A 23,114-nucleotide genomic window follows, 5' to 3' on the forward strand; every position below is an offset into this window, starting at 1 on the left:
CGCCTCATATCCCTATGCCGGACTGCAGACCAATCTCAAGCGTCCACGGGCTGGCGCATGCGCGTAAGCGCTAGATTGTGCCATCTTTGTAGTGGCATATCTTTTTCCTTTACTCCTGTATGAGTCCAGCGTCTCCCTGAGACTGGCGCATGCGCCTAAGCGCCCAGCAGCGCCGTCTTGTTCAAGTATTTCTTAGTGATAGCGCCCTAACCAACTCCTAATCTGCAATACAATTAAACCTGGTGGCAATTGATGATATCACCACTGTCTTTATACGATAGATTTTACAGTGCCATATTTGTATGTTCTCCACACAGTATGGTTCCAGAATACTGCATATATGACCATTATAATTCTATTTCGCCCTTTGGACACTTTTTAATAAAAAGGTGGATAACCCCTCCCTGACACTCCGGGCTCAGCCTTCTTCAGGCCTTCTCCCGGGGTCACATAGTGTTCTACAGGTTGCAATTAACCCTCCCAGGTCAAAATGCCCCAAGTTTGAACTACTATATGGCGGTAGCACGTATGTCCCGGAGTATTTCTTACATTCTAATCAAAGTGGAGTAACAGACAATTAGACGTGCTTCTTTATGCTGCTTTATTGATTGGCCCAGAGTCCGACAAAGTACATCAATGAAGAAAAAAATATTTTTTCAAAAGTACATTTCATTTTACATAGATTACATGATTTCTTAAACAAGATATTTGTAGTATATTTATCTGTATGTCCTCCATATTCGCAAGGTACTTCTGGGCAACCATCCAGTCTTGTTTGGATACTAGACAACATCTAGACAAAACAAATATAAAATTAGGAATGTACATCTTTCCTATTGTAACATAGTACTCCTATATTAAAAACCAGTAATCATATTACAATATCTCAGGACTCTACCACATTGAATTTTGGACTAATGAGCGTTCTCACATGATTGAATGTATCTTGAAATCTACGTTAAGCCCCCTAGGTTTGAGGGTATTGAGTTCATATATCCACATCAATTCTCTGTTTTTGAGGATCTGCTCCCTATCTCCTCCTCTTCTCTGCATTGGGACAGCATCTATTATCCTACATTTTAAATCTCTTTCAGAGTGCTTGCAGTCAGCCAAATGCGTGGGAACTGGAAGATCAGTTCTGTTTTTCCTTATGGTGTATCGGTGTTGGTTCATCCTGGTCGTAAATTCACAGGTTGTTTCACCGCTATACCATAAGTTACAAGGCCACATGAGAAGATAAATAACATAATCTGAACTACAAGTTAAAAATTGCTTAATTTTATATATCTTTCCCGTCGTTGGATGCTGAAATGTGGACCACCCATGCATCCGACTATTCCTCCATCCATCCATCCCTGCATCCATCCATCCCTGCATCCATCCATCCCTGCATCCATTTATTCCCGCATCCATACATTCCTGCATCCAACCATCCCTACATCCATCCATTCCTGCATCCATCCATTCCTGCATCCATCCATTCCTGCATCCATCCATTCCTGCATCCATGCATTCCTGCATCCATGCATTCCTGCATCCATCCATCCCTGTATCCATCCATCCCTGCATCCATCCATCCCTGCATCCATCCATCCATCCCTGCATCCATCCATCCCTGCATCCATCCATCCCTGCATCCATTTATTCCCGCATCCATACTTTTCTGCATCCAACCATCCCTACATCCATCCATCCATCCATTCCTGCATCCATGCATTCCTGCATCCATCCATCCCTGTATCCATCCATCCCTGTATCCATCCATCCATCCATCCATCCATTCCTGCATCCATTCATTCCTGCATCCATCCATCCATCCCTGTATCCATCCATCCATTCCTGCATCCATCCATCCCTACATCTATCCATTCCTGCATCCACCCATCCATTCCTGCATCCATCCATCCATCCCTGTATCCATCCATCCATCCCTGCATCCACCCATCCATTCCTGCATCCATCCATCCATCCATCCATCCCTGCATCCATCCATCCCTGCATCCACCCATCCATTCCTGCATCCATCCATCCACTCCTGCATCCTTCCATCCATTCCTGCATCCATCCAGCCATCCCTACATCTAGCCATCCCTGCATCCATCCATTGCAATCAGTAGTTATACTTTGACCTTATAATAAATTGACATCACCAATAAAATTCCAATTCAGCAAAACTTGGGGCTCAATGATTGTGAGTGTCTTGTCTGCTCCTGCGTCCTGTGTTCCTCCGCTCCCCAGTCGTATACTCTCTATAGCTTGGAGGACATTTGTATAGTGGACTTAAATTTATAGATCTATCAGTACTGAAGTTGTCGTGTGGCACAATGATGTCACAGTGTGTTGTTACGTAGGACTGCACGTAAATCTAATCCGCTCTGCTACATCTGGCATCCTGATGTTTATTTAGTCACACAACATTTTTTCACCTCAAGACTTTTATGGGTTTTTTCCCCTTCTAAAACTAATATCACCTTCCAATACAATTATTTCAATCTTCAACTAGAAGTGAATCAATTCCCTCCACAATTAAGAATGCAATTATTTCTTCGGAGTGTAGTGAGATGTTTTCCTGTCGTCGGGAGCTGGGTCTCTTGGTGCGTGGGCATCTATTGTTCTGGGGAAAACATGCACAACAAATCCTCTGTTATGGTCCAGTGTAGGTTTTCTCCAAGTTTAGGCAGCAGGTGAACAGTGAGTTCCTGCAGTAGATGTGTGGGAAGCAGGAAACATGAGCAAGCGGAAGGATCTGAGAGACTCTTCGAAGGGCCAAATTGTGGAGTCTAAACGACAGGGTCAGAACATCTATGAAATAGAAAGTCTTGTGGGGTGTTCCCAGTATACAGCAGGTCTTGTGGGGTGTTCACAGTATACAGCAGGTCTTGTGGGGGGTTCCCGGTATACGGCAGGTCTTGTGGGGTGTTCCCGGTATACAGCAGGTCTTGTGGGGGGTTCCCGGTATACAGCAGGTCTTGTGGGGGGTTCCCGGTATACGGCAGGTCTTGTGGGGTGTCCCCAGTTTACGGCAGGTCTTGTGGGGTGTTCCCTGTATACGGCAGGTCTTGTGGATTGTTCCTGTTATACGGCAGGTCTTGTGGGGGGTTCCCGGCATACGGCAGGTCTTGTGCAGTGTTCCTGGTATACGGCAGGTTTTGTGCTGTGTTCCCGGTATACGGCAGGTCTTGTGGGGTGTCCCCAGTTTACGGCAGGTCTTGTGGGGTGTTCCCTGTATACGGCAGGTCTTGTGGATTGTTCCTGTTATACGGCAGGTCTTGTGGAGTGTTCCCGGCATACGGCAGGTCTTGTGCAGTGTTCCTGGTATACGGCAGGTTTTGTGCTGTGTTCCCGGTATATGGCAGGTCTTGTGGGGTGTTCACGGTATACAGCAGGTCTTGTGGGGGGTTCCCGGTATACAGCAGGTCTTGTGGGGGGTTCCCGGTATACGGCAGGTCTTGTGGGGTGTCCCCAGTTTACGGCAGGTCTTGTGGGGTGTTCCCTGTATACGGCAGGTCTTGTGGATTGTTCCTGTTATACGGCAGGTCTTGTGGGGGGTTCCCGGTATACGGCAGGTCTTGTGGGGTGTCCCCAGTATACGGCAGGTCTTGTGGGGTGTTCCCTGTATACGGCAGGTCTTGTGGATTGCTCCTGTTATACGGCAGGTCTTGTGGGGGGTTCCCGGTATACGGCAGGTCTTGTGGGGTGTCCCCAGTATACGGCAGGTCTTGTGGAGTGTTCCCGGCATACGGCAGGTCTTGTGGGGTGTTCCCGGTATACGGCAGGTCTTGTGAGGTGTTCCCAGTATACGGCAGGTCTTGTGGAGTGCTCCCAGTACATGGCAGGTCTTGTGGGGTGTTCTCTGTATACGGCAGGTCTTGTGGGGTGTTCCCGGTATACAGCATGTCTTGTGCGGTGTTCCTGAAGTACGGCAGGTCTTGTGCAGTCTTCCCAGTATACGGTAGGGTTTGTGCAGTGTTCCCAGTATACGGCAGGTCTTGTGCAGTGTTCCTGGTATACGGCAGGTTTTGTGCTGTGTTCCCGGTATATGGCAGGTCTTGTGGGGTGTTCACGGTATACGGCAGGTCTTTTGGGGTGTTCCCGGTATACGGCAGTTCTTGTGCAGTGTTCCTGGTATACGGCAGGTTTTGTGCGGTGTTCACGGTATACGGCAGGTCTTGTGCAGTGTTCCCGGTATACGGCAGGTCTTGTGGGGTGTTCCACGCATATGGCAGGTCTTGTGTGGTGCTCTCAGTATACATCAGGTCTTGTAGGGTGTAACTGGTATACAGCTGGTTTTGTGGGGTGTGCCCGGTATATGGCAGTTCTAGTGGGGTGTTTCTGGTATACGGCAGGTCTTGTGGGATGTTCCCTGTATACGACAGATCTAGTGGGGTGTTCCCTGTATTCAGCATGTCTTGTGGGGTGTTCCCAGTATAAGACAGGTCTTGTGGGGTGTAACTGGTATACAGCAGGTCTTGTGGGGTGTTCCTTGTATATGGCAGGTCTTGTGGGGTTTAACTGGTATACAACAGGTCTTGTGGAGTGTTCCCGGTATACGGCACATCTTGTGGGATGTTCCCTGTATATGGCAGGTCTTGTGCGGTGTTCCCGGTATTCGGCAGGTCTTGTGGGATGTTCCCTGTATATGGCAGGTCTTGTGCGGTGTTCCCGGTATTCGGCAGGTCTTGTGGGATGTTCCCTGTATATGGCAGGTGTTGTGCGGTGCTCCCGGTATTTGGCAGGACTTGTGGGATATTCCCTGTATATGGCAGGTCTTGTGCGGTGTTCCCGATATACAGCAGGTCTAGTGGGATGTTCCCTGTATACGGCAGGTCTAGTTGGGTGTTTCTGGTATACGGCAGGTCTTGTGGGGGTGTTCCTGGTATATGTCAACTCTTGTGGGGTGTTCCCGGTATTCGGCAGGTCTTGTGAGGTGTTTCAAGTATATGGCAGGTCTTGTGGGGTTTCCAGTATACAGCAGGTCTAGTGAGATTTTCTGGTATACAGGCAGGTCTTGTTCCCAGTATACAGGCAGCTCTTGTGGGGAGTTCCCGGTATACAGCAGGTCTAGTGAGGTGTTTCTGGTATACGGCAGGTCTAGTGAGATTTTCTGGTATACAGGCAGGTCTTGTTCCCAGTATACAGGCAGGTCTTGTGGGGTGTACTGTTCACATTATATGTCAGGACTTGGGGAAAATTTCCACTATATTGTGAGTCAACCGGATCATGGGAGCCAGAAGGCTCATTGATGTGTGTGGCTAGTGAAGGTGAGCCCATATGGTCCGATCCCTCAGATGAGAAACTTTATAACAAACTGCTGAAAAATGTCCAGGTGACAGTAACAGAAATGTGTCTGAGCATGCAGAGCATCCATTCTCACCTGATCCACTGCCAAAAGCCCCTACAATGAGCCCGTTATCACCAGAACTTGACCATGGAGCAATTGCAGAAAGCGCCTGGTCTGATAACTCGGGGTTTCCATCATGTGGATGGCCGATGCGTGTGACGCACTTACCTGGGGAAGAGATGGAAGATGGTGATTAGAAATATCCATCGTCCATATTGGCGATCGATGTAGATAATTTCTCTGTATCTTTCCTTCCTCCATGTCTGGGATATCTTGTTCTACGGTATCATAAATGAGGCAGGAAATAGCTAAGATCTCGTATTTGAGGTATAACTACCTGAACACATGGGGGCGAGGTGGAATAGCTGACATTAGTTTCTCTGTAAGACCTGAACAGTTTTGTGTTATTTTATACCTAAAGCATACCCTGCCATTGCCGCCGGCCAAGTAGGACACCTTAGGCCCAGGCCTTCTCTGCTTCGCTCCAGATTGGGGCCCAATCACAGCTCTCGTCGTTTCCATATTTCCAGCATGATTGATGCTGTTCCATAATTGCCCGCAATGTGTAATGTTTCCTCGTCTGCCATTTAGAAAACAAAACTGTAGAAATTGTGTAGGAACATCAATAAATAAGACCGAAACTAATAAGTAGTCGCGTCGCCTTAGGGTGTAGCGCTATCGATGTAGCAGGGCTGACGGCTGTCCGGTAATACCATCGACGTAGCGGTGCGGACTTAACCCCTCATGATCTGCACTCTTGGAGGACAAAACACGTCTTTAGTCTTTCCTAGTCGCAGATTTCCATCCAGGATGGAGCTGACAAGGGTGGATGGGCTGCGAGCGGCAGAGGTGTAATCACAGGGCACGCTCGCTGGATGAGATGACATCATCCCTATTCTCTGAAAGATAATTGGAACAAAGGCGCGAGGGGACGCGGAAGGGAATTAATTATATGGAGTCAGCGCTGGGAACAATTTCATGTCATGCGTGCTCATGGTTTAAAGTGGGACAAGAAGAAATTTACAGCATTTTTTTACTTTTATTATTTATATGTTTACATCATTTTACAGGTTAGTTGGACTTCTTCTCCGCTCACATCCAGAGCTGCTTTTAAAATTTGGCACTGCACTATAAAGTTGTTTTTCTATGTAGAAATCAAGCAAAAACATGGTGCAAATTTGGGATCTCACTACCTTCCCCTCCCAAAATAGCAGAGTAGTCTCTGTTATAGATTCCCCATAGTTGATGTATGACCATGTAGTGAGCTCCCACTAGTGGTAGCTGCAGGCAGCCAGAATGCTCTCATTGAAGTCCATGGCCACTTCTCATGGGGACAGTCTACTGTAATGGTGATAAGATATTGTTCTGATACTTATTGTCTTTGACGCTCTGTTAGCACTGTTTATATGGGATAATGCTGGTACTGCTTATTGGAGACCCTGTGCTGCTTGTCGGGGACCCTCTCTGGGCATTGGTCATCTGGGACCCTCTCTGGGCATTGGTCATCAGGGACCCTCTGTGGGTACTGCTCGTCGGGGACCCTCTCTGGGCATTGGTCATCTGGACCCTCTGTGGGCATTGGTCATTGGGGAGCCTCTGTGGGCATTGATCATTGGGGACCCTCTGTGGGAATTGGTCATTGGGGAGCCTCTGTGGGCATTGATCATTGGGGACCCTCTGTGGGCATTGGTCATTGGGGAGCCTCTGTGGGCATTGATCATTGGGGACCCTCTGTGGGAATTGGTCATTGGGGAGCCTCTGTGGGCATTGATCATTGGGGACCCTCTGTGGGCATTGGTCATTGGGGAGCCTCTGTGGGCATTGATCATTGGGGACCCTCTGTGGGAATTGGTCATTGGGGACCCTCTTTGGGAATTGGTCATTGGGGACCCTCTGTGGGCATTGGTCATCGGTGACCCTCTGTGGACATTGGTCATTGGGTCCCTCTGTGGGCATTGGTCATCGGTGACCCTCTGTGGATGCTGCTCATTGAGGACCCTCTGTGGGTGCTGCTCATCAGAGACCCTCTGTGGGCATTGGTTATGGGGGACCCACTGTGGGTGCTGCTCATCAGGAACCCTCTGTGGGCATTGGTCATCAGGGACCCTCTGTGGGTGCTGCTCGTCAGGGACCCTCTATGAGCATTGCTCATCGTGGACCCGGCTCGTCGGGACCCTCTGTGGGCACTGCTCGTCGGGATGCTCTATGGACATTGCTCATCGTGGACCCTCTGTGGGCGCTGCTCGTCATGACACTCTATGGGCATTGCTCATCGTGGACCCTCTGTGGGCGCTGCTCGTCATGACACTCTATGGGCATTGCTCATCGTGGATCCTCTGTGGGCGCTGCTCGTCATGACACTCTATGGGCATTGCTCATCGTGGACCCTCTGTGGGCGCTGCTCATTATTTAAAAAAAAAAAAATAATAAACTGGCAAATATGGAGCTGCATCACCTAACCCTCCCTAAAATTAGTTTTTTGGGGGGATGTTGTCCCAATATGATGTCTGTACGTTGGGTTTGGACACCGATTGCCGTATATTCTATATGTTGGCAATTTAGCGCATGTAATAGGTGACGGCTGTATAAGCAGGTTTTATGGTGCACTTGGCATTCCAGCAAGAGGTTATACGGGAGCGATGGGTTCCCTTTCTGTCAGGGAAAGAGCAATTGCTCGGTGATATTTAAACTCCTCCAGTACCTTAATTTCCAGCCACCGCATGCGGCACTTTAAAAGCGTTTAGCGGCTGATACTGTCATCAGATTATGTCCAAACATAGAACAGCCTTGAGATTCCAGAGGTCTGCGAATTAATGCAAATATTGCGGGTGGCAGACTGGGAAGTAACGAGAGGGAAACAAACTGCCAGAAAGAGAAGAAAATACGTATGTATAGAAAATGAGGGCAAAAGGGAAGGAATACAGAGCAAAAATGGTAAAACAATTTAGAAGGAGCACAGCGGAGTGTGTTTTTGACACTAATGTGTGGCATTACACAGTTATCTGGGATTTTACATGGGTCTTTGGTTATTGGCTTATAAGGCACTATTACCGTAACTAAGCGAAAATGATCATCTGCACCCTACTATGTTTGCATCAAGAATATGCCTAGTGGGAAACCATTGTATTGTCTAATGTAGTTGGGCTGAGTTGGCAATAGGTGACAAGACTCAAGTTGGTTGGCGGGAGGCGACAAGATTTGAGTTGGTTGGCGGGAGGATACAAGACCAGAATTGGTTGGTGGAAGACAGCAGAACTCCAGTTGGTTGGTAAGGTGGGAAATGGCAAGACTCTAGTTGAATGGCAAGAGGTGACAGGACTCCAGTGGATTGGCGGGAAGCAACAAGACTCGAGGAGGTTGTCGGGAAGTGAAAAGACTAGATTTGGTTGGTGGGAGGCGGCAGAATTCCAGTTAGTTGGCGGCAGACCTCAAGACCCCAGTTGGCTGACAGGAGCTGGTAGAACTCCAGTTGGTTGGTGGGAGGTGGAAAGACCCCCATTGAGTTGGTGGGAGGCAGCCTGGGTCGGTGTGCCGGAGGTGCCTTTGGCCCAGGTCGGTGTGCCGGAGGCGGTTTTAGCCCGGGTCGATGGGGCTGGAGGAGACTTTGGCCCAGGTCGGTAGGACCGGAGGCAGCTTTGGCCCAGGTCGGTGGGCCTAGAGGCGACTTAGGCCCGGGTCGGTGGGGCCAGAGGCAGTTTTGACCCTGGTCGGTGGGCCCAGAGGCAGCTTTCGCCCTGGTCGGTTGGCCCAGAGGCGGCTTTGTCCCTGGTCGGTGGGCCCAGAGGCGGCTTTGTCCCTGGTCAGTGGGCCCAGAAGCAGCTTTGACCCTGGTTGGTGGGCCCAGAGGCGGCTTTGACCCTGGTTGGTGGGCCCAGAGGCGGCTTTGGCCCTGGTCGGTGGGCCCAGAGGCGGCTTTGGCCCTGGTCGGTGGGCCCAGAGGCGGCTTTGGCCCTGGTCGGTGGGCCCAGAGGCGGCTTTGGCCCTGGTCGGTGGGCCGAGAGGCAGCTGTGGCCCTGGTCGGTTGGCCCAGAGGCGGCTTTGGCCCTGGTCGGTGGGCCCAGGGGCAGTTTTGGCCCTGGTCGGTGGTCCCAGAGGCAGCTTTGGCCCAGGTCGGTGTGTCGGAACATGGCTGAGGTGGTCTGAAGTGAACTTTAATTGAAGCAAATATAAAAGAACAGAGTTATTTTGTCACTTGATACAACCTCTGTAAAACCAGATGTTTTCCCAGTAAATTTACATAGAACTGCAGACAAACATTCTATATTTTTCTCACCAAATACAACCAATGCTGCTCCTAGCAGTTCTTACAGCAAATTTAGATCTGTGACACAACAGAAATACCCTGAATATAAACCTAACGGAGTCGAGGCATTGAGTTATTCCTATTAACCCTTTCCATTTTGACCAAACATTGTACTGGGGAATAGAGGGGTTAACTGCAGATCAAAAAACTTCGATATTCCCGAAATAGAAGATGAATTGACCCAGATATTAGCAGAAATCATGCGGAATGAGTGGCAGACGGTGCCAAGACTTGGTTTTGTGTATGAAGCGAGTAAAATCCCACGCACCATTGCGAGAAGCGAAGCATATGTCATTCTATGTGCAGCAGCCGCGCCGTGTGGGGCTCCGAGTATTTAGCAGGAGCTGCAATCTACCTGATGTCGCTAAAACGCTTTTATTTCAAGTTCTCATTTACCACTAATTATATTAATTATAATCAGCGGGAGGCCGTGTCTTCATAGTGGAGCCTGCACCTGACCACTGAGTCAGCCAGGATTTCCCGCTACTCCATGCCATGTTAGGCTTAAAATACTAGGCCAGATCTGCAAACAACGCGGCGCTGCAGCCTGCAGGACGGTGGTCTCCAGCCATTGCAAAACTACAACCCCTAGCGTGCCTTGTCTGCATCAATCAGGGCATGCTAGGAGTTTAGTGGAACAACGGCCGGATACGGGTAGTGTAAATAGGGGACTCTGGACTTCTATGGCAAAGGTAAAAATGGTGCCCCGTCTAGTGCAGCCTGACACCATTACGTTCCTAAATACTTGGGACAGCTGTAACATGACAGGACCACGGTGGTGAGACCATACTGGAATGGCCCCTCACTCCATAAGCCCCCTAGTACATAAATTAAAATAAAGTCGTAAGGGCAGGAGGGGCTCAAAGTTTCAACAATCGGTTTCCATGTTGAATGCGGAACATGGATGGAGCCTATCCACACATACGTCATATATACGCTATACACACGTGCCATATATACACTGTACACATTCCATATAAACACATATACATAGACATCATATACACACATATACCATGTATACAGTATCCATACACCACATAAAAACCTCTGGCTTCCCTGCGTAACTGGACATGTGGTGCGTCTTTCCAGACTGCAGCATGTCTACTTATCTTGTGGAGATGCTCCAACAATGTAAAGGATGCGGTGATTCCGCATGGTTCAATAAACACATGCGGAATCACCCCACGTACAAAAACCGGCAGCGCCATGGACGGAGCGGACATGTGCTGCGTCCAAAGCGCTACCAATGCTGACCATGGCAACATACCCTTAGACTGAAATATGTACTGTATTCTGCACTGTGTATGGGGGACACAACCTTGCAGGATTAGCTGGTGGTCAATAATAAGGCACAAAGTGATCTGGGATTCTCTTTCAGACCATAAAATAGCCTCCAACTCCACTTGCTCGCCATTACATACCACTTACTGTATATTCAGTGACTGGTGTAGATGTCCCTCTCACAACTTTTCACTCTTCTTTTATGGCCACCGATCCGCCACAGCTCTGTGCCCCCATGGGTGAGGGTCCATTCTGGACTCCTGACGAGACTTCAGTCCCTGAAATCAAATCTCTTGCTAGTCACAGCCAATGTAAGTCTCCAGTTGACTAAAAATGGCACCCAGTTTTGGAACATCCCAACCAGTACTGAATTAGTTTTGGGAGTGACTAGGTCTCACTCGTGTGGGAACCTCATCATATAACACTATTGAATAATGAACTCCATCCATTATTGTCCGTAGGGTGTTCCCTCCTTTGGGGCCCTATGATTATATTATTTACAATTGACATATGAAGTCACACGTGAAATCCATAGCAGGGCGTGAAGACTTTTACATCTCCTAATTGTTCGGAGTGAAAAAGATACTGATATAGGAAGGAAAGGACTGAATTTGCGTCTGTAGGAAATGCGATCTGATGCACAGGAATAGTTGGTCGGGCCCTGAGGGGGATGACCCACAATGCAACAGATTTACGAGAGCTTATACTGATAAGGTGAGTGAAACCTTAATCCCTGGGCCGCTCAACCGCGCGCTTCAAACCTGGTTATGTGTTCAGGAGGTGAAATCTAACAGTGCGAGTGGAACGGAATTGACCAGAGCAATCAACTTTCATGTTGAAATAGTTCAAAATGGCTGCCCACTTCTCCTCATATGCTCATATGGTCCTCCCCCGGTGCCCCCACTATACTAACACCCCTGGCAACCAGATACCAATTTTCCACTCAAAAATGGAAGTAGCGGCGTGATTGTTGCTAAGGAGTGGAACAGAGTTGACCATAGCAACCAACTTTCATTTTGAAATTCAAAATGGCTGCCCCTAGTAAACAATGGCCTTTCTATGTTGCTAAGGAAGAGTTGACCGATGCCCATAGCATTTTAATGAAACCCAAAGGCAAAAATGATTTTTACCGAAAAAAAAGTGTTTATGTAAAACAAAAGTTGTCCCCAAAGGTGGACCACCCACTTAATCCTTCAACCCTTGCTCTGCTGTTCCCACAATTATATGGAGAAGGTGAGGTGACCTCAGTGGTCTCACCACCCCAGCGGTGCCCGGTTATTATCACACAGAATAGCCTCGGCCCAGTTTAATTAGCGTAGAGTCAATCTTGGCACGTCGCTCCGGCACTGACAATATGCAGTTATTAAAAGAGAAAAAAGTGTCACCGGTGTAACTTGTGAAGAGCAGCGTCACCTGTCAGGAGCTTCGTTTGCTCTTTTTAGAAATGTGGAGCGGAAGCTTGTCACGAATCCTCGTCTCCTCCATACAGCGAGTATTGTCATTGCTACCTGCCCCAGACCGGCGGGGGCTGTATTACCGGCGTAGTCCTCTCCCGGAGGACTCACTACTGTGTTATTTAATTCCCCCCTAATCCATAATCCTCCCATTATGTCATTTTCCCTGCACCACAATGGTGGTTTAATCCTAATGGTGCTTCGCATCCCCTATATTACAGTAACAGCTCTTCTGTTTCCAGTGGTGACAACCCATTATTTGTAGAGCATAATAATGGAGTGGTTGTCAGAGCCTCGCCTTCATTACTTTCACTCTGTAGTTCTATAATCGGAGTTAAAGCCTTTAACTGTAACGTATAGTCCTCCAATGCGATACTTAAAAGGGCCCGTCCATTTATAGCAGGGCGCCCAAGATAAATTACGGTCGGGGGCCACTTGCAAAATTCCGGTTAGGGTGTTGGCCGCATTGCTAAATTTAGCATAACAGAGGTGGCGAGGCCACAGTTTGCTTTGTGTAGCTACAACACCATGGTGCCATACAAGTAAATTGTGCTGTATTGCGATTTCTAATGAACTGCTACCCCACAGCCCCCTATATATAGTATGATGACCAAATAACTTCTCTACGCACTGTATGAAGTCCCCATATACAGCGTAATGGCCTCACATATTCCCTACATACGGTATGATGGCCGCATTGCTCCCCTATATACACTATGATGGCTATTAGCACCCCTATATGAAGTATGATGGCCTCTACAGCTCCCCTGTATACAGTATAATGGTCCCTATATACAGTATAATGCCCACAGAGCTCCCCTATACACAGTACAATGCTGCATTGCTATCCTATATACAGAATGCCCCATAGTTCCCCTATATACAGTATAATGCTCCCTAAATATAGAATAATCCCCTCACCGCTCCCCTATGTACAGTATAATGCACCCACAGTTCTCTACATACAGTATGATGGCCTCAATAGCTCGCGTATAATGCCATCTCGAGTCCTCCATATACAGCTTAAAGCTCCCTAAATACAGTATTATGGCCTCCACAGCTCCCTTAAATACAGTATAATGCCCCCAAAGCTCCCTTACATACAGTATAATGCTCCATTGCATACAGTATAATGCTCACTATGTTCTGTATAATGGTCCCTATATACAGTATAATGTCCTCAGCGCTCCCTTCAAACAGTATGTTGGCCTCCACAGCTCCACTTTATGCAGTACAATGTTCCCTACATACAGTATAATACCATCAGAGCTCGATATAGTATAATGGCCCCACAGCTCCCTTACATATAACATGATTGCCCCATAGCTCCCAATATACAGTAAGATGGCGTCCATAGCTCCACTACATACAGTATAATGCTCCTTATATACAGTATAATGCCCCCACAGGTCCCCTATATACAGTATAATGCCCTCACAGCTCTATACATACAGTGTAATGTCCTCACAGCTCCCCTGCAATACAGTATGATTGCCCCACAGCTCCCTATATACAGTATGAGGACCCCACAACTCCTCTATACACAGTATGATGGCCCCACAGCCCCCTATATACAGTATGAGGACCCCACAACTCCTCTATACACAGTATGATGGCCCCACAGCCCCCTAAATGGTCATGCTGCTGGCCCAAACTATGCAATCTCTAATGCCGCAGGTAGGGGGGCAACTTTGCGGCATGGGGGGCAGTGATCCAGCCAGCTTTAGAAAAGCACTTACAAGCTCTATAGCAAAGAGCTGGCAACCACTGTGCTCCTTGCCTAGAAGACCTAGTGAATAAGTAGTCTTACTGGCAATACCCCCCCTGGGAGAAAAATACCTGCAAATTATCTCTCCCTGGGAGGGAAAATTACTATTTCACTGGTACCAACTAAAGAGGTAGCAAACGGCAACATTCCTGCAGAAGCTTGATCGGTGTGCCAGGAGCCCACCACAATCCCCCAATCATGGCCATCAGATAGTCAAATTCTGAATCTGGAAAGGTTGGGTTGGGTTGAGAAGGTGACGGGTCGGCGTATTATAGCTATGACCACTCATGGAAACTAGAGTAGCGTGGGGGTGTAAATTCGGCATTCCTTAATTCCTCCTGGTGGTCCGCTCAGTCCAAAATTGGTGCATCTCTCCGAGCACTGAGACATATGGCTTAACGCAGCGCCGGCCATAAATATGTTTGGGAATGAGACACTTTTAATGAGCATTTCTTTTATTACCCGCCATAGCCACCTCGAAAGTCAGGTTTGATGAATGGTCCGAATGGCGTGTATGTTACCCTGCAGACTGCACAAATCCTCGTCTGTTTGTATCCATGTGCGCCAGCTGATTAAGATGTTTTGTGGCCACCAGGAGGGTAGTGCGCTGAGGCTTCTAATTTTCTCTAATTATGTGGAAGGTGATCCTCTTGCTGCATTAACCCCCTTTTTGGTCCAGTCATCTGGCATTGATACCAGGCGTACGCTTTCGGTATTGGGGGGTTTTCTGGGTTGGATTTTGGCCTTTTTAATAGACCATATAATTTTCTCTGGCTCTCGCCTGTGACAATTTTTTTTTCTGTTGTTTAGGGTTGAGTAAAACTTCAGCCTAAATCTCCCGACTAATGATCTGTGTCAGTGTAAAGACCTCGGTTAACAAGCTCCTTCTGTCTGACGAGCAGAAAAACCTCACAAATGTCAAAGAAACTCAGAGCATTGATGCTTCGTTATTTAGGGAACTGTGTCCCTCTCTTCAACAGCGGCGCCTCGAGCCTCCCGGGATCGTTTTCTCTCCACTGTCTTCGAATGTCATTCTCATCCCGACCTCTTTTCTCGCCTTCCGTGCCTGGTCTCCCGTCAACTTCATTTCTTCATGCAGAGTTTATGAAATAATATTACTTCTTAAAATCCAGGAATCATGAACTGTTTTAACTTTTTTAGTTTTTTTTTTTTTTTTTGTCTTGCAGCGTTCTCTCAGGAGGTCCAGGCTGAAAACGTGACAGTCGTAGAAGGTGGGACGGCGGAGATCAGCTGTCGGCTTCACCAGTACGATGGATCCATCGTGGTCATTCAGAATCCTTCCCGTCAGACCCTCTTCTTCAATGGCACACGTGGTGGGTATGAATCACAAGCGCGGCAAGGCTGTGGTGGTCCCGGTCTTCAAAATAACACGTTTCTTGTTTTGATACTGGTCTACTAAAAATCCACCCTTAAATGGTTTGTCCACCTGCTGGAACAAATGTTAAGGTTAGTCTCGGAGTTGAAACCCGTACAGACCTAATACTTCTCACACTCGAGAGTTTGTTGCTTTTGTATCCTGTCTACCATCTGAAAACTTAGCTGATATGGACACCTTTAGGGGCATTTTTTTTTCTTAAATGCATATATTTTGGGACAAAATAATTTTTGCAATTTGTGTTTAATTCAAAATATTTCACCATTTGTGTCCCTGTACATTCCTGGCTGCTGAGAGAGTTTACTAAGAATCTGTCAATCAGCCTGTTCAGAACTTTGAAACACTTTTTTTTTCTTTAGTTTGAGCTCCTCTGTGCTGATTTATGACCACATCAAAGTTCAGCTCAACTCTGATGTCGTCTGTAGTTACAAATCACCAATAAGGTGTTGAGAAAAAGTCAACTTAAATGTTCCAAACTCAGAACGAGTTCACTGATGTATTTTCTGATAACTTATTCTGCAGTCCTCTATCTGCAAGTAGACAAAAAGCCTGTAAAGCCCAAAACAGTGCAAAATATTTAAAGGGACCCAAATGCAAAGAATATAATTTTTAGCCCAAAATAAAGGCGTTTTAAGAAATGAAGTTTATGAACTCCTTAGGGGACAATTTTAACAGCGTGGAAAGAAATTGGCACCTCCATTTAAGTCTCAGAAGACTGACCCGGATACAAATAGAGAACCCTCGGCTGTGATAAGTATTAAAGGGGTGTTCCAGCATGGGGGGCGATTGGTGCCAATTATGTTATGTTGTATCCCCATGTATCTGCCTGGAAACATGCTGGATTGACAGGTGGTATGTACAATTATGTGGGAATGTGGCCCAAACATTACTTCCCTCCCAGTGGTGCAGTGCCGGATGATCCTTTTTTAAAGGGTTTATTCAGAATTGGGCATGAAGAAATACACTGGCACCCCACATATAGCAGATATGCACACGTGCTATCCAATGGGGTGCATGCAGAATACCGGTCAAGCGTCAAACCGTTGCCTCTGCAACTCTTCTACGGAGAGTTGAGCTTTCGAAAATTGGCATTCGGCTTTCGAAAACCTGTAAAGTGGCAACCCGTTTCCTGAGCCATATTAACGTGTCCCTTTCCTCACTCACAATTCACAACACATTACCCAGTAGGGGGCGACAAGGAAGCCTTAAAGATCGGTCAAAACTGCAGTATTAGTCATTTTTTTCATAAAACATTATTACTATTCGTCTTAGAAACATTCCGTGCACCATTGATGCGAATATCAATCATAAGCGGAATTGCCCTTTAAATGAGAAGCAGAAATGGTGGGTAAAGTGGAACTACTAGTCTCAGCATTGCTTAGGCAGAGCGTGGGTACATTATGAAGTCTGCGGGGATGACGCGCCCCTGCTTCCATATTCTCGGCTGGCGCTTGGCATTTCCTTTTTTATATTCCGGAGTCGATGATTCAGGGACCTATTAATTCCTGTGTCACCGCTCCATTACAGTCGGCTGGAATTAAAGTCTGGGTAAAGGAGGAGACGGTGGTAGACGAGGGGAGGTTAAACGTTGCCATTTACCATAATGATACCCCCCTCCTCTTCTGGGATTCAGGCTAATTCTAATCCACTTCTAATTTTATCCCGACATCTGCAGTTTGCATTCAATAGATGTAACTTCAGCAGAAAAAAAGAGGAGGAAGAGGAGGAGGGAAGGGTTCGGATTTGGGAAAAAAAAATGCTTTCTAGATATTTCTGCAACCAGAGGAAGAGGCATTGGACATACCCTTGTTTTAAAGAGTTAAATATTGCGACCACCAATGTAGCGTTGTGTGTCCTTCCGTGCATCTGCAGTCTTCTGACCTATTGCGCTGTTCGTCCCGAGCTTCCTAGCGCATGAAGAGAAAGTCAGAATGATGGTGAGGACTGACACAAAGTTAAACATACAAGGGAAATAAAAGGGAGCCATTTTCCATTTTTAAGATAATTTTTCTCACTAATAATAATGAGTGGTTTAAGTTGTTCTTGTGGCCCCCTAGTAAACAAGGATGTAGTTAGGAAAGGTGGGCTGGCCTGGATTTAAACTGTATACCTCAATTTTATCTTGGCTATCCAAGGCGGTATTATAGGGACTGAAATGGCAAGAAAAAACAATGCTTAATTATTTTTAAGCACCGGTCCTGGTCCTTAAGGCTGAATTCAGAGGTTTGATTATCGTGGTTCATACTCGTCCTATCAGGCTGTCAAGTTTGGGTCAAAAAGGCTGATGTCCAGTCTGTATACTGCGGACCGAGATACATGGATGTCTGAATTCAGACTAAAGCCATCACCATTTTTCTGAGTGTGTGTGTATCGGTGGGCTCTCCAGACACTTCCCGCTAGGGCTACACATTGTTTGATGACACAGGAACCCAGAACTTTCAGGATAGATGAGGAAGGAGCTGGATCACTTTTACAAATATACCGTAAATTGATTTTAAGGTATAACTTGATGGAACTTCATTACATCTTCTGTTTCTGCTCATAGTGGCTACTTCCTTCTACAGTTCATGCCCATTATTCCTTCACGAACACTTCCAGGTCCGGCCTACACGTAGCCCTTGTCCCCTCTGTATCTCCTCTGCTGTTTTGGGGTCCCCACTAACTCTCACCTCCGACTCTACCTCTGAAGCTGAATATGATATTAATATTAGATTTTCCCCCCCTCGGTGTTTTATCATTTTAATGTCTTGGTGTTTTGTCTGCTCTGTTTCTAGCTTTAAAGGACGAGCGGTTCCAGCTGGTGGAGTTCACACCCAAACTGGTGAAGATCCATTTGTCCAATGCAAAGCTGGAGGATGAAGGAGGATACTTCTGCCAGCTGTATACGGATGATACACATCACCAGATCGCCACGCTCACTGTGCTGGGTAAATATGTGCCAATAAAGTAGATCTCCGATTTCAAAACTCGGTAAACTTCATAGAATAGGATAATACTTCTTCCATTAAGTTCACATCAAGAGCTGCATTCAAAATTCTTCTGCACAGACACAATAACATAGTAATTAGCGCTGGCAATAAAAACACCATTCTCTATCATAAGGGGTCGTTCTGTACATAGCAGGTCCGGTCCATCGGGTAAAAAGCAGACCCATTGTCCAGATGGCTTTTCGATCTCGCCCATTAATGGAGTCGACTTCTTGCAGTTCCTCCAGAAAATCCAGTCGTGGAAGTGAAGGAGCAGGCGGTGGAAGGAGGACAAGTGGAACTAATCTGCTCTGCACCCAGGACGAAGCCAGAAGCTACGCTGAGGTGGTACCGGGACCGCAGGGAACTAAAAGGTGAGACCCCGGAGGAGCTGCACCATGGCAGCCATACTAGGTAACACCTGGTGCACTTTCGGCTCTGCTATGTCCGGAGAAAGGAGGGTAGCTCTGGTAAGGGCTCTAGTATGGTATTACGCCCCAGGAGACTGGGTCTATGTAGGGTAAGTGCTGGGTGTATTATTTATGGGACTGTTCTCAGTTCTGTTATCATGTGTCACGCGCCTTTATAGATGTAACACCACAGCGCGGAACCAATGTATCATGTGTGATTCATGAAACGCTGCCGAAAGCCGTCTCCAGGGGTATGGAGCTGCTGTATCTAAGCTTACTGGTTATCTAAGCTTGTGTATCTAAGCCTATAATGTGTGGTACTGTAAAGTTTACTTTAGGCTCAGATACTGGGGCTCAGCAGAACAGACATCCTGTATCTAAGCCTAAACCATTGTCTTTCTGAGTGACATGGTGCAATAGGCTTGGGTGCAGTGTGTAGCATGTTTTTTGTATTTTTATATACTGTTTATGGTCATTATTTGCTTTAGTTTGTGTTAGGCCCCTGACAGCAGCCGTGTGATTACTTATGGCAGAAAGCGTGAGCTTGGGATTCTGTATAGTAACTCGTAGTCTGTGCTAGAGCATGGCTATGTGTACAGCATGTAGTCTTTGTATAGTGTGTGTGTTGTGTGTAGAGTCTGTGTGGCATTATATGCATAGAGCATGTGTTGCATCGTGAGCGTGTTTTGTGTCGTGTGTAGAGCATGTGTTGCGTTTGTGTACAAACTCTGTGTAGAGCGTGTTGCATCTTATGTGTGTGTAGAGCCTGTGTTGTGTTTGTGTACCGCTTGTGTTGCATTATGTGTGTAGGGTCTGTGTCCCATCACGCGTGTGTAGGGTCTGTGTGTGTGTAGTGCCTGTGTTGCATTCTGTTTGTGGAGCCTGTGCTGCGCCGTGTGTGTGCAGACTGTTTGTTACGCCATGTGTGTAGAGCCTGGGTTGAGTTCCATGTGTATAGAGCCTGTGTTGTGTTCTATGCGTGTAGAGCCTGTGCTGCGTTCTATGCGTCTAGAGCTTGTGTTGCGTTCTATGCGTATAGAGCCTGTGTTGCGTTCTATGCGTGTAGAGCCTGTGTTGCATTCTATGCGTGTAGAGCTTGTGTTGCGTTCCATGCGTGTAGAGCCTGTGTTGCGTTCTATGCGTGTAGAGCCTGTGTTGCGTTCTATGCATGTAGAGCCTGTGTTGCATTCTATGCGTGTAGAGCCTGTGTTGCGTTCTATGCGTGTAAAGCCTGTGTTGCGTTCTATGCGTGTAGAGCCTGTGTTGCGTTCTATGTGTGTAGAGCCTGTGTTGCGTTCTATGCTTGTAGAGCCTGTATTGCGTTCTATGCGTGTAGAGCCTGTGTTGCGTTCTATGCGTGTAAAGCCTGTGTTGCGTTCTATGCGTGTAGAGCCTATGTTGCGTTTTATGCGTGTAGAGCCTGTGTTGCGTTCTATGCGTGTAAAGCCTGTGTTGCGTTCTATGTGTGTAGAGCCTATGTTGCGTTTTATGCGTGTAGAGCCTGTATTGCGTTCTATGCGTGTAGAGCCTGTGTTGCGTTCTGTGTGTGTAGAGCCTGTGTTTTGTTCTATGTGGGTAGAGCCTGTGTTGCGTTCTATGCGTGTAGAGCCTGTGTTGCGTTCTATGCGTGTAGAGACTCTGTTGCGTTCTATGCGTGTAGAGCCTGTGTTGCGTTCTATGCGTGTAGAGCCTGTGTTGCATTCTATGCGTGTAGAACCTGTGTTGCGTTCTATGCTTGTAAAGCCTGTGTTGCGTTCTATGCGTGTAAAGCCTGTGTTGCGTTCTATGCGTGTAGAGCCTGTGTTGCGTTTTATGCGTGTAGAGCCTGTGTTGCGTTCTATGCTTGTAGAGCCTGTATTGTGTTCTATGCGTGTAGAGCCTGTGTTGCGTTCTATGCGTGTAGAGCCTGTGTTGCGTTCTATGCGTGTAGAGCCTGTGTTGCGTTCTATGCGTGTAGAGCCTGTGTTGCGTTCTATGCGTGTAGAGCCTGTGTTGCGTTCTATGCGTGTAGAGCCTGTGTTGCGTTCTATGCGTGTAGAGCCTGTGTTGCGTTCTATGTGTGTAGAGCCTGTGTTGCGTTGTGTGTGTGTGTGTGTGGAGTTGGCACTGTTCGCGTGTGTGCACACTGTGTGTTGCGTCATGTGTAGTGCTTGTTTTAGTTTTCTTGTGTTCTTGGAGACACTTGTGTTCGATGCATAGAGAACGCTGTGATCAGCATTCGGCATTTCCTCCGGTTTCTGCCTTTTTCATAAACTGAATTTTTCCCCTCCTTACGGCGTCATAACAATGCTTGAAAGTTTTGTGCGGCGAGGACGACAAGCACTTTGCCTGTGATAAGAATTGTACCCAGGACTCATTGTGGCTGCCGACTGATTGAAACTGCAGAAAACTGCAGACAGGAATAGAGAGAAGTACAGCAGATAAGACGGAAGAGCAGAGAGTGGGCGACTGCGGCAATAAATGGGGAGATATATAGGGTGCCTGCATCGCCGCGATAGGGGAGCAAGATAATGGAGGAGTAGATGCAGGAGGCAGATTACGGCTAAACTACACACTCCACAATTTCCAAAGCAGAGCGGCAGCGGCACTTCCCCCCTGGAGCTTTGATTCTCCTGGCAAAATGCTGAAAGGCACAGGCAGAAATCGCACGCCATCATCGAGGCCCATAGCCTTCGATAAAAACAACATCTTATGCCTGTCAGGTTGTGCCATTCATATATGAAGTTCATTTCGTACTGGAAATATTGAGATATTGTAGCTCTTCATATTCTGGGTATAAAAAATATATATAAAAGCTCTAAAAGTAGAAATAAAGAAGTGGATTTAAAGGGACGATCTTCCCCTAAGGATCTTTTCATACATCCCCGATCTTTAATGCTCTATATTAACCCACCCATGACCACATGAGGTCAATCTCTTGTCTTGAGTGCCAGAAGAACCAAAGAGCAAGCACGGAGCATAAAACAACACCCGTCTGGTCACCATTTTGCTTGATCCATGCAAAAATTGAATTCGAAAAATTTTCGAGAATCCAAATTTTGGGAAATTTTGTAACAAAATTTGAATAATTCCAGATTGATTTGATCATCATGTGTTCATAGACTTGCCCTTCCAACTGAAGGGGTGCAAATCTCCAAATATATTCACCTTTTTTTTTTTACTTTTTCTTCTGCATTTTGACTCCTTCGTGACCACATAACGAAACGATGCTTCATGTAATTGTATAGAGAGATTTACAGAACTCAGCCCACATCTAACCCGATGCCGGCAATTTATGCCATAAAAATAAAACCCTGAAGCAATGGTGGAATTGTGGGGTCTTTTTTCGGATTTCACAGCACTGGGATTTTTTTTCCTGGCCATCGAGTACAATATATTGGTAAAATGATTGATTTGGTGTCATTCAAAACTGCAGCTACAAACCCCCACGCGGCTATATCGACAGAAAAAAATGGATCTTGAAAACAAAAACTAAAGAGCAAAAATGGAAAAACTGACATGCAGCGGTTAACATCTTCAAACATAAATCTATAGATTAATTATTTAAGAGGAGATGTATCTACTGAATGTGGTATACATAGATCACATTTATGGATATCTACAGTAACTGGACAGGTGTGAGGAAAAAATGCTTTAAAAAATAGAAGTGTTAACAGTTTATTTATATAATTTAGCAGAAAGTGAATGAAAAAGAGAAATTTAAGTTTAATCCATATTTGGTGATCGCTCACATGAAGGATCTGCACAAGCCTCATACACCGAAGATCTGGGGTCAGTTCTCCAAGATGTTTGGAACAATCTCCTGTCAAGTTCCTTCAAAACCTGTGTACCTAGAAGAAGGTGACAGGCGGTCATCAAATATTGAAGATACTTTAATTTCTCATTTTGTTAATTGCTAAATATGAATTATTAATACTTTGCAGTGTTTTTTCCACACCTGCCTAACACTTTATACCCGGCTCTGTACACCAGGCTTCTAGTATTTCTGATTACCGTGGACGCTCCTAAGTCGTAAGCTGCTGGTTTTACACATGGATCTCGCTTCTTCTCGATTGACGGATGCGTCCAAAATGGCTTCCTCCAATAATCGCGCACATTAATTTGCACATGAAAGGATAATTTAGCGTTTTCTACCATCCTCCCCACACCCATCTCTCCCCCGAGGCCATTTCATTCTCACTGAAAATGGAAC

At 46.6% G+C, this 23,114-nt stretch overlaps 1 protein-coding gene across 1 annotated transcript in view; it reads left to right on the top strand.

The window, feature by feature from the left end:
* Positions 1 to 23,114, top strand: part of CADM4 (cell adhesion molecule 4) — a 311,412-nt gene that overhangs the window by 259,267 nt on the left and 29,031 nt on the right. The window contains exons 2-4 of the mRNA XM_069741119.1: positions 15,338 to 15,484; positions 18,321 to 18,473; positions 18,752 to 18,886. Coding sequence (XP_069597220.1) covers positions 15,338 to 15,484; positions 18,321 to 18,473; positions 18,752 to 18,886 — 435 coding nt within the window. The remainder of the gene's footprint in view (positions 1 to 15,337; positions 15,485 to 18,320; positions 18,474 to 18,751; positions 18,887 to 23,114) is intronic.

This window comes from Ranitomeya imitator, chromosome 10 (assembly GCF_032444005.1).
Source record: "Ranitomeya imitator isolate aRanImi1 chromosome 10, aRanImi1.pri, whole genome shotgun sequence".
Classification (NCBI taxonomy): Eukaryota; Metazoa; Chordata; class Amphibia; order Anura; family Dendrobatidae; genus Ranitomeya; species Ranitomeya imitator.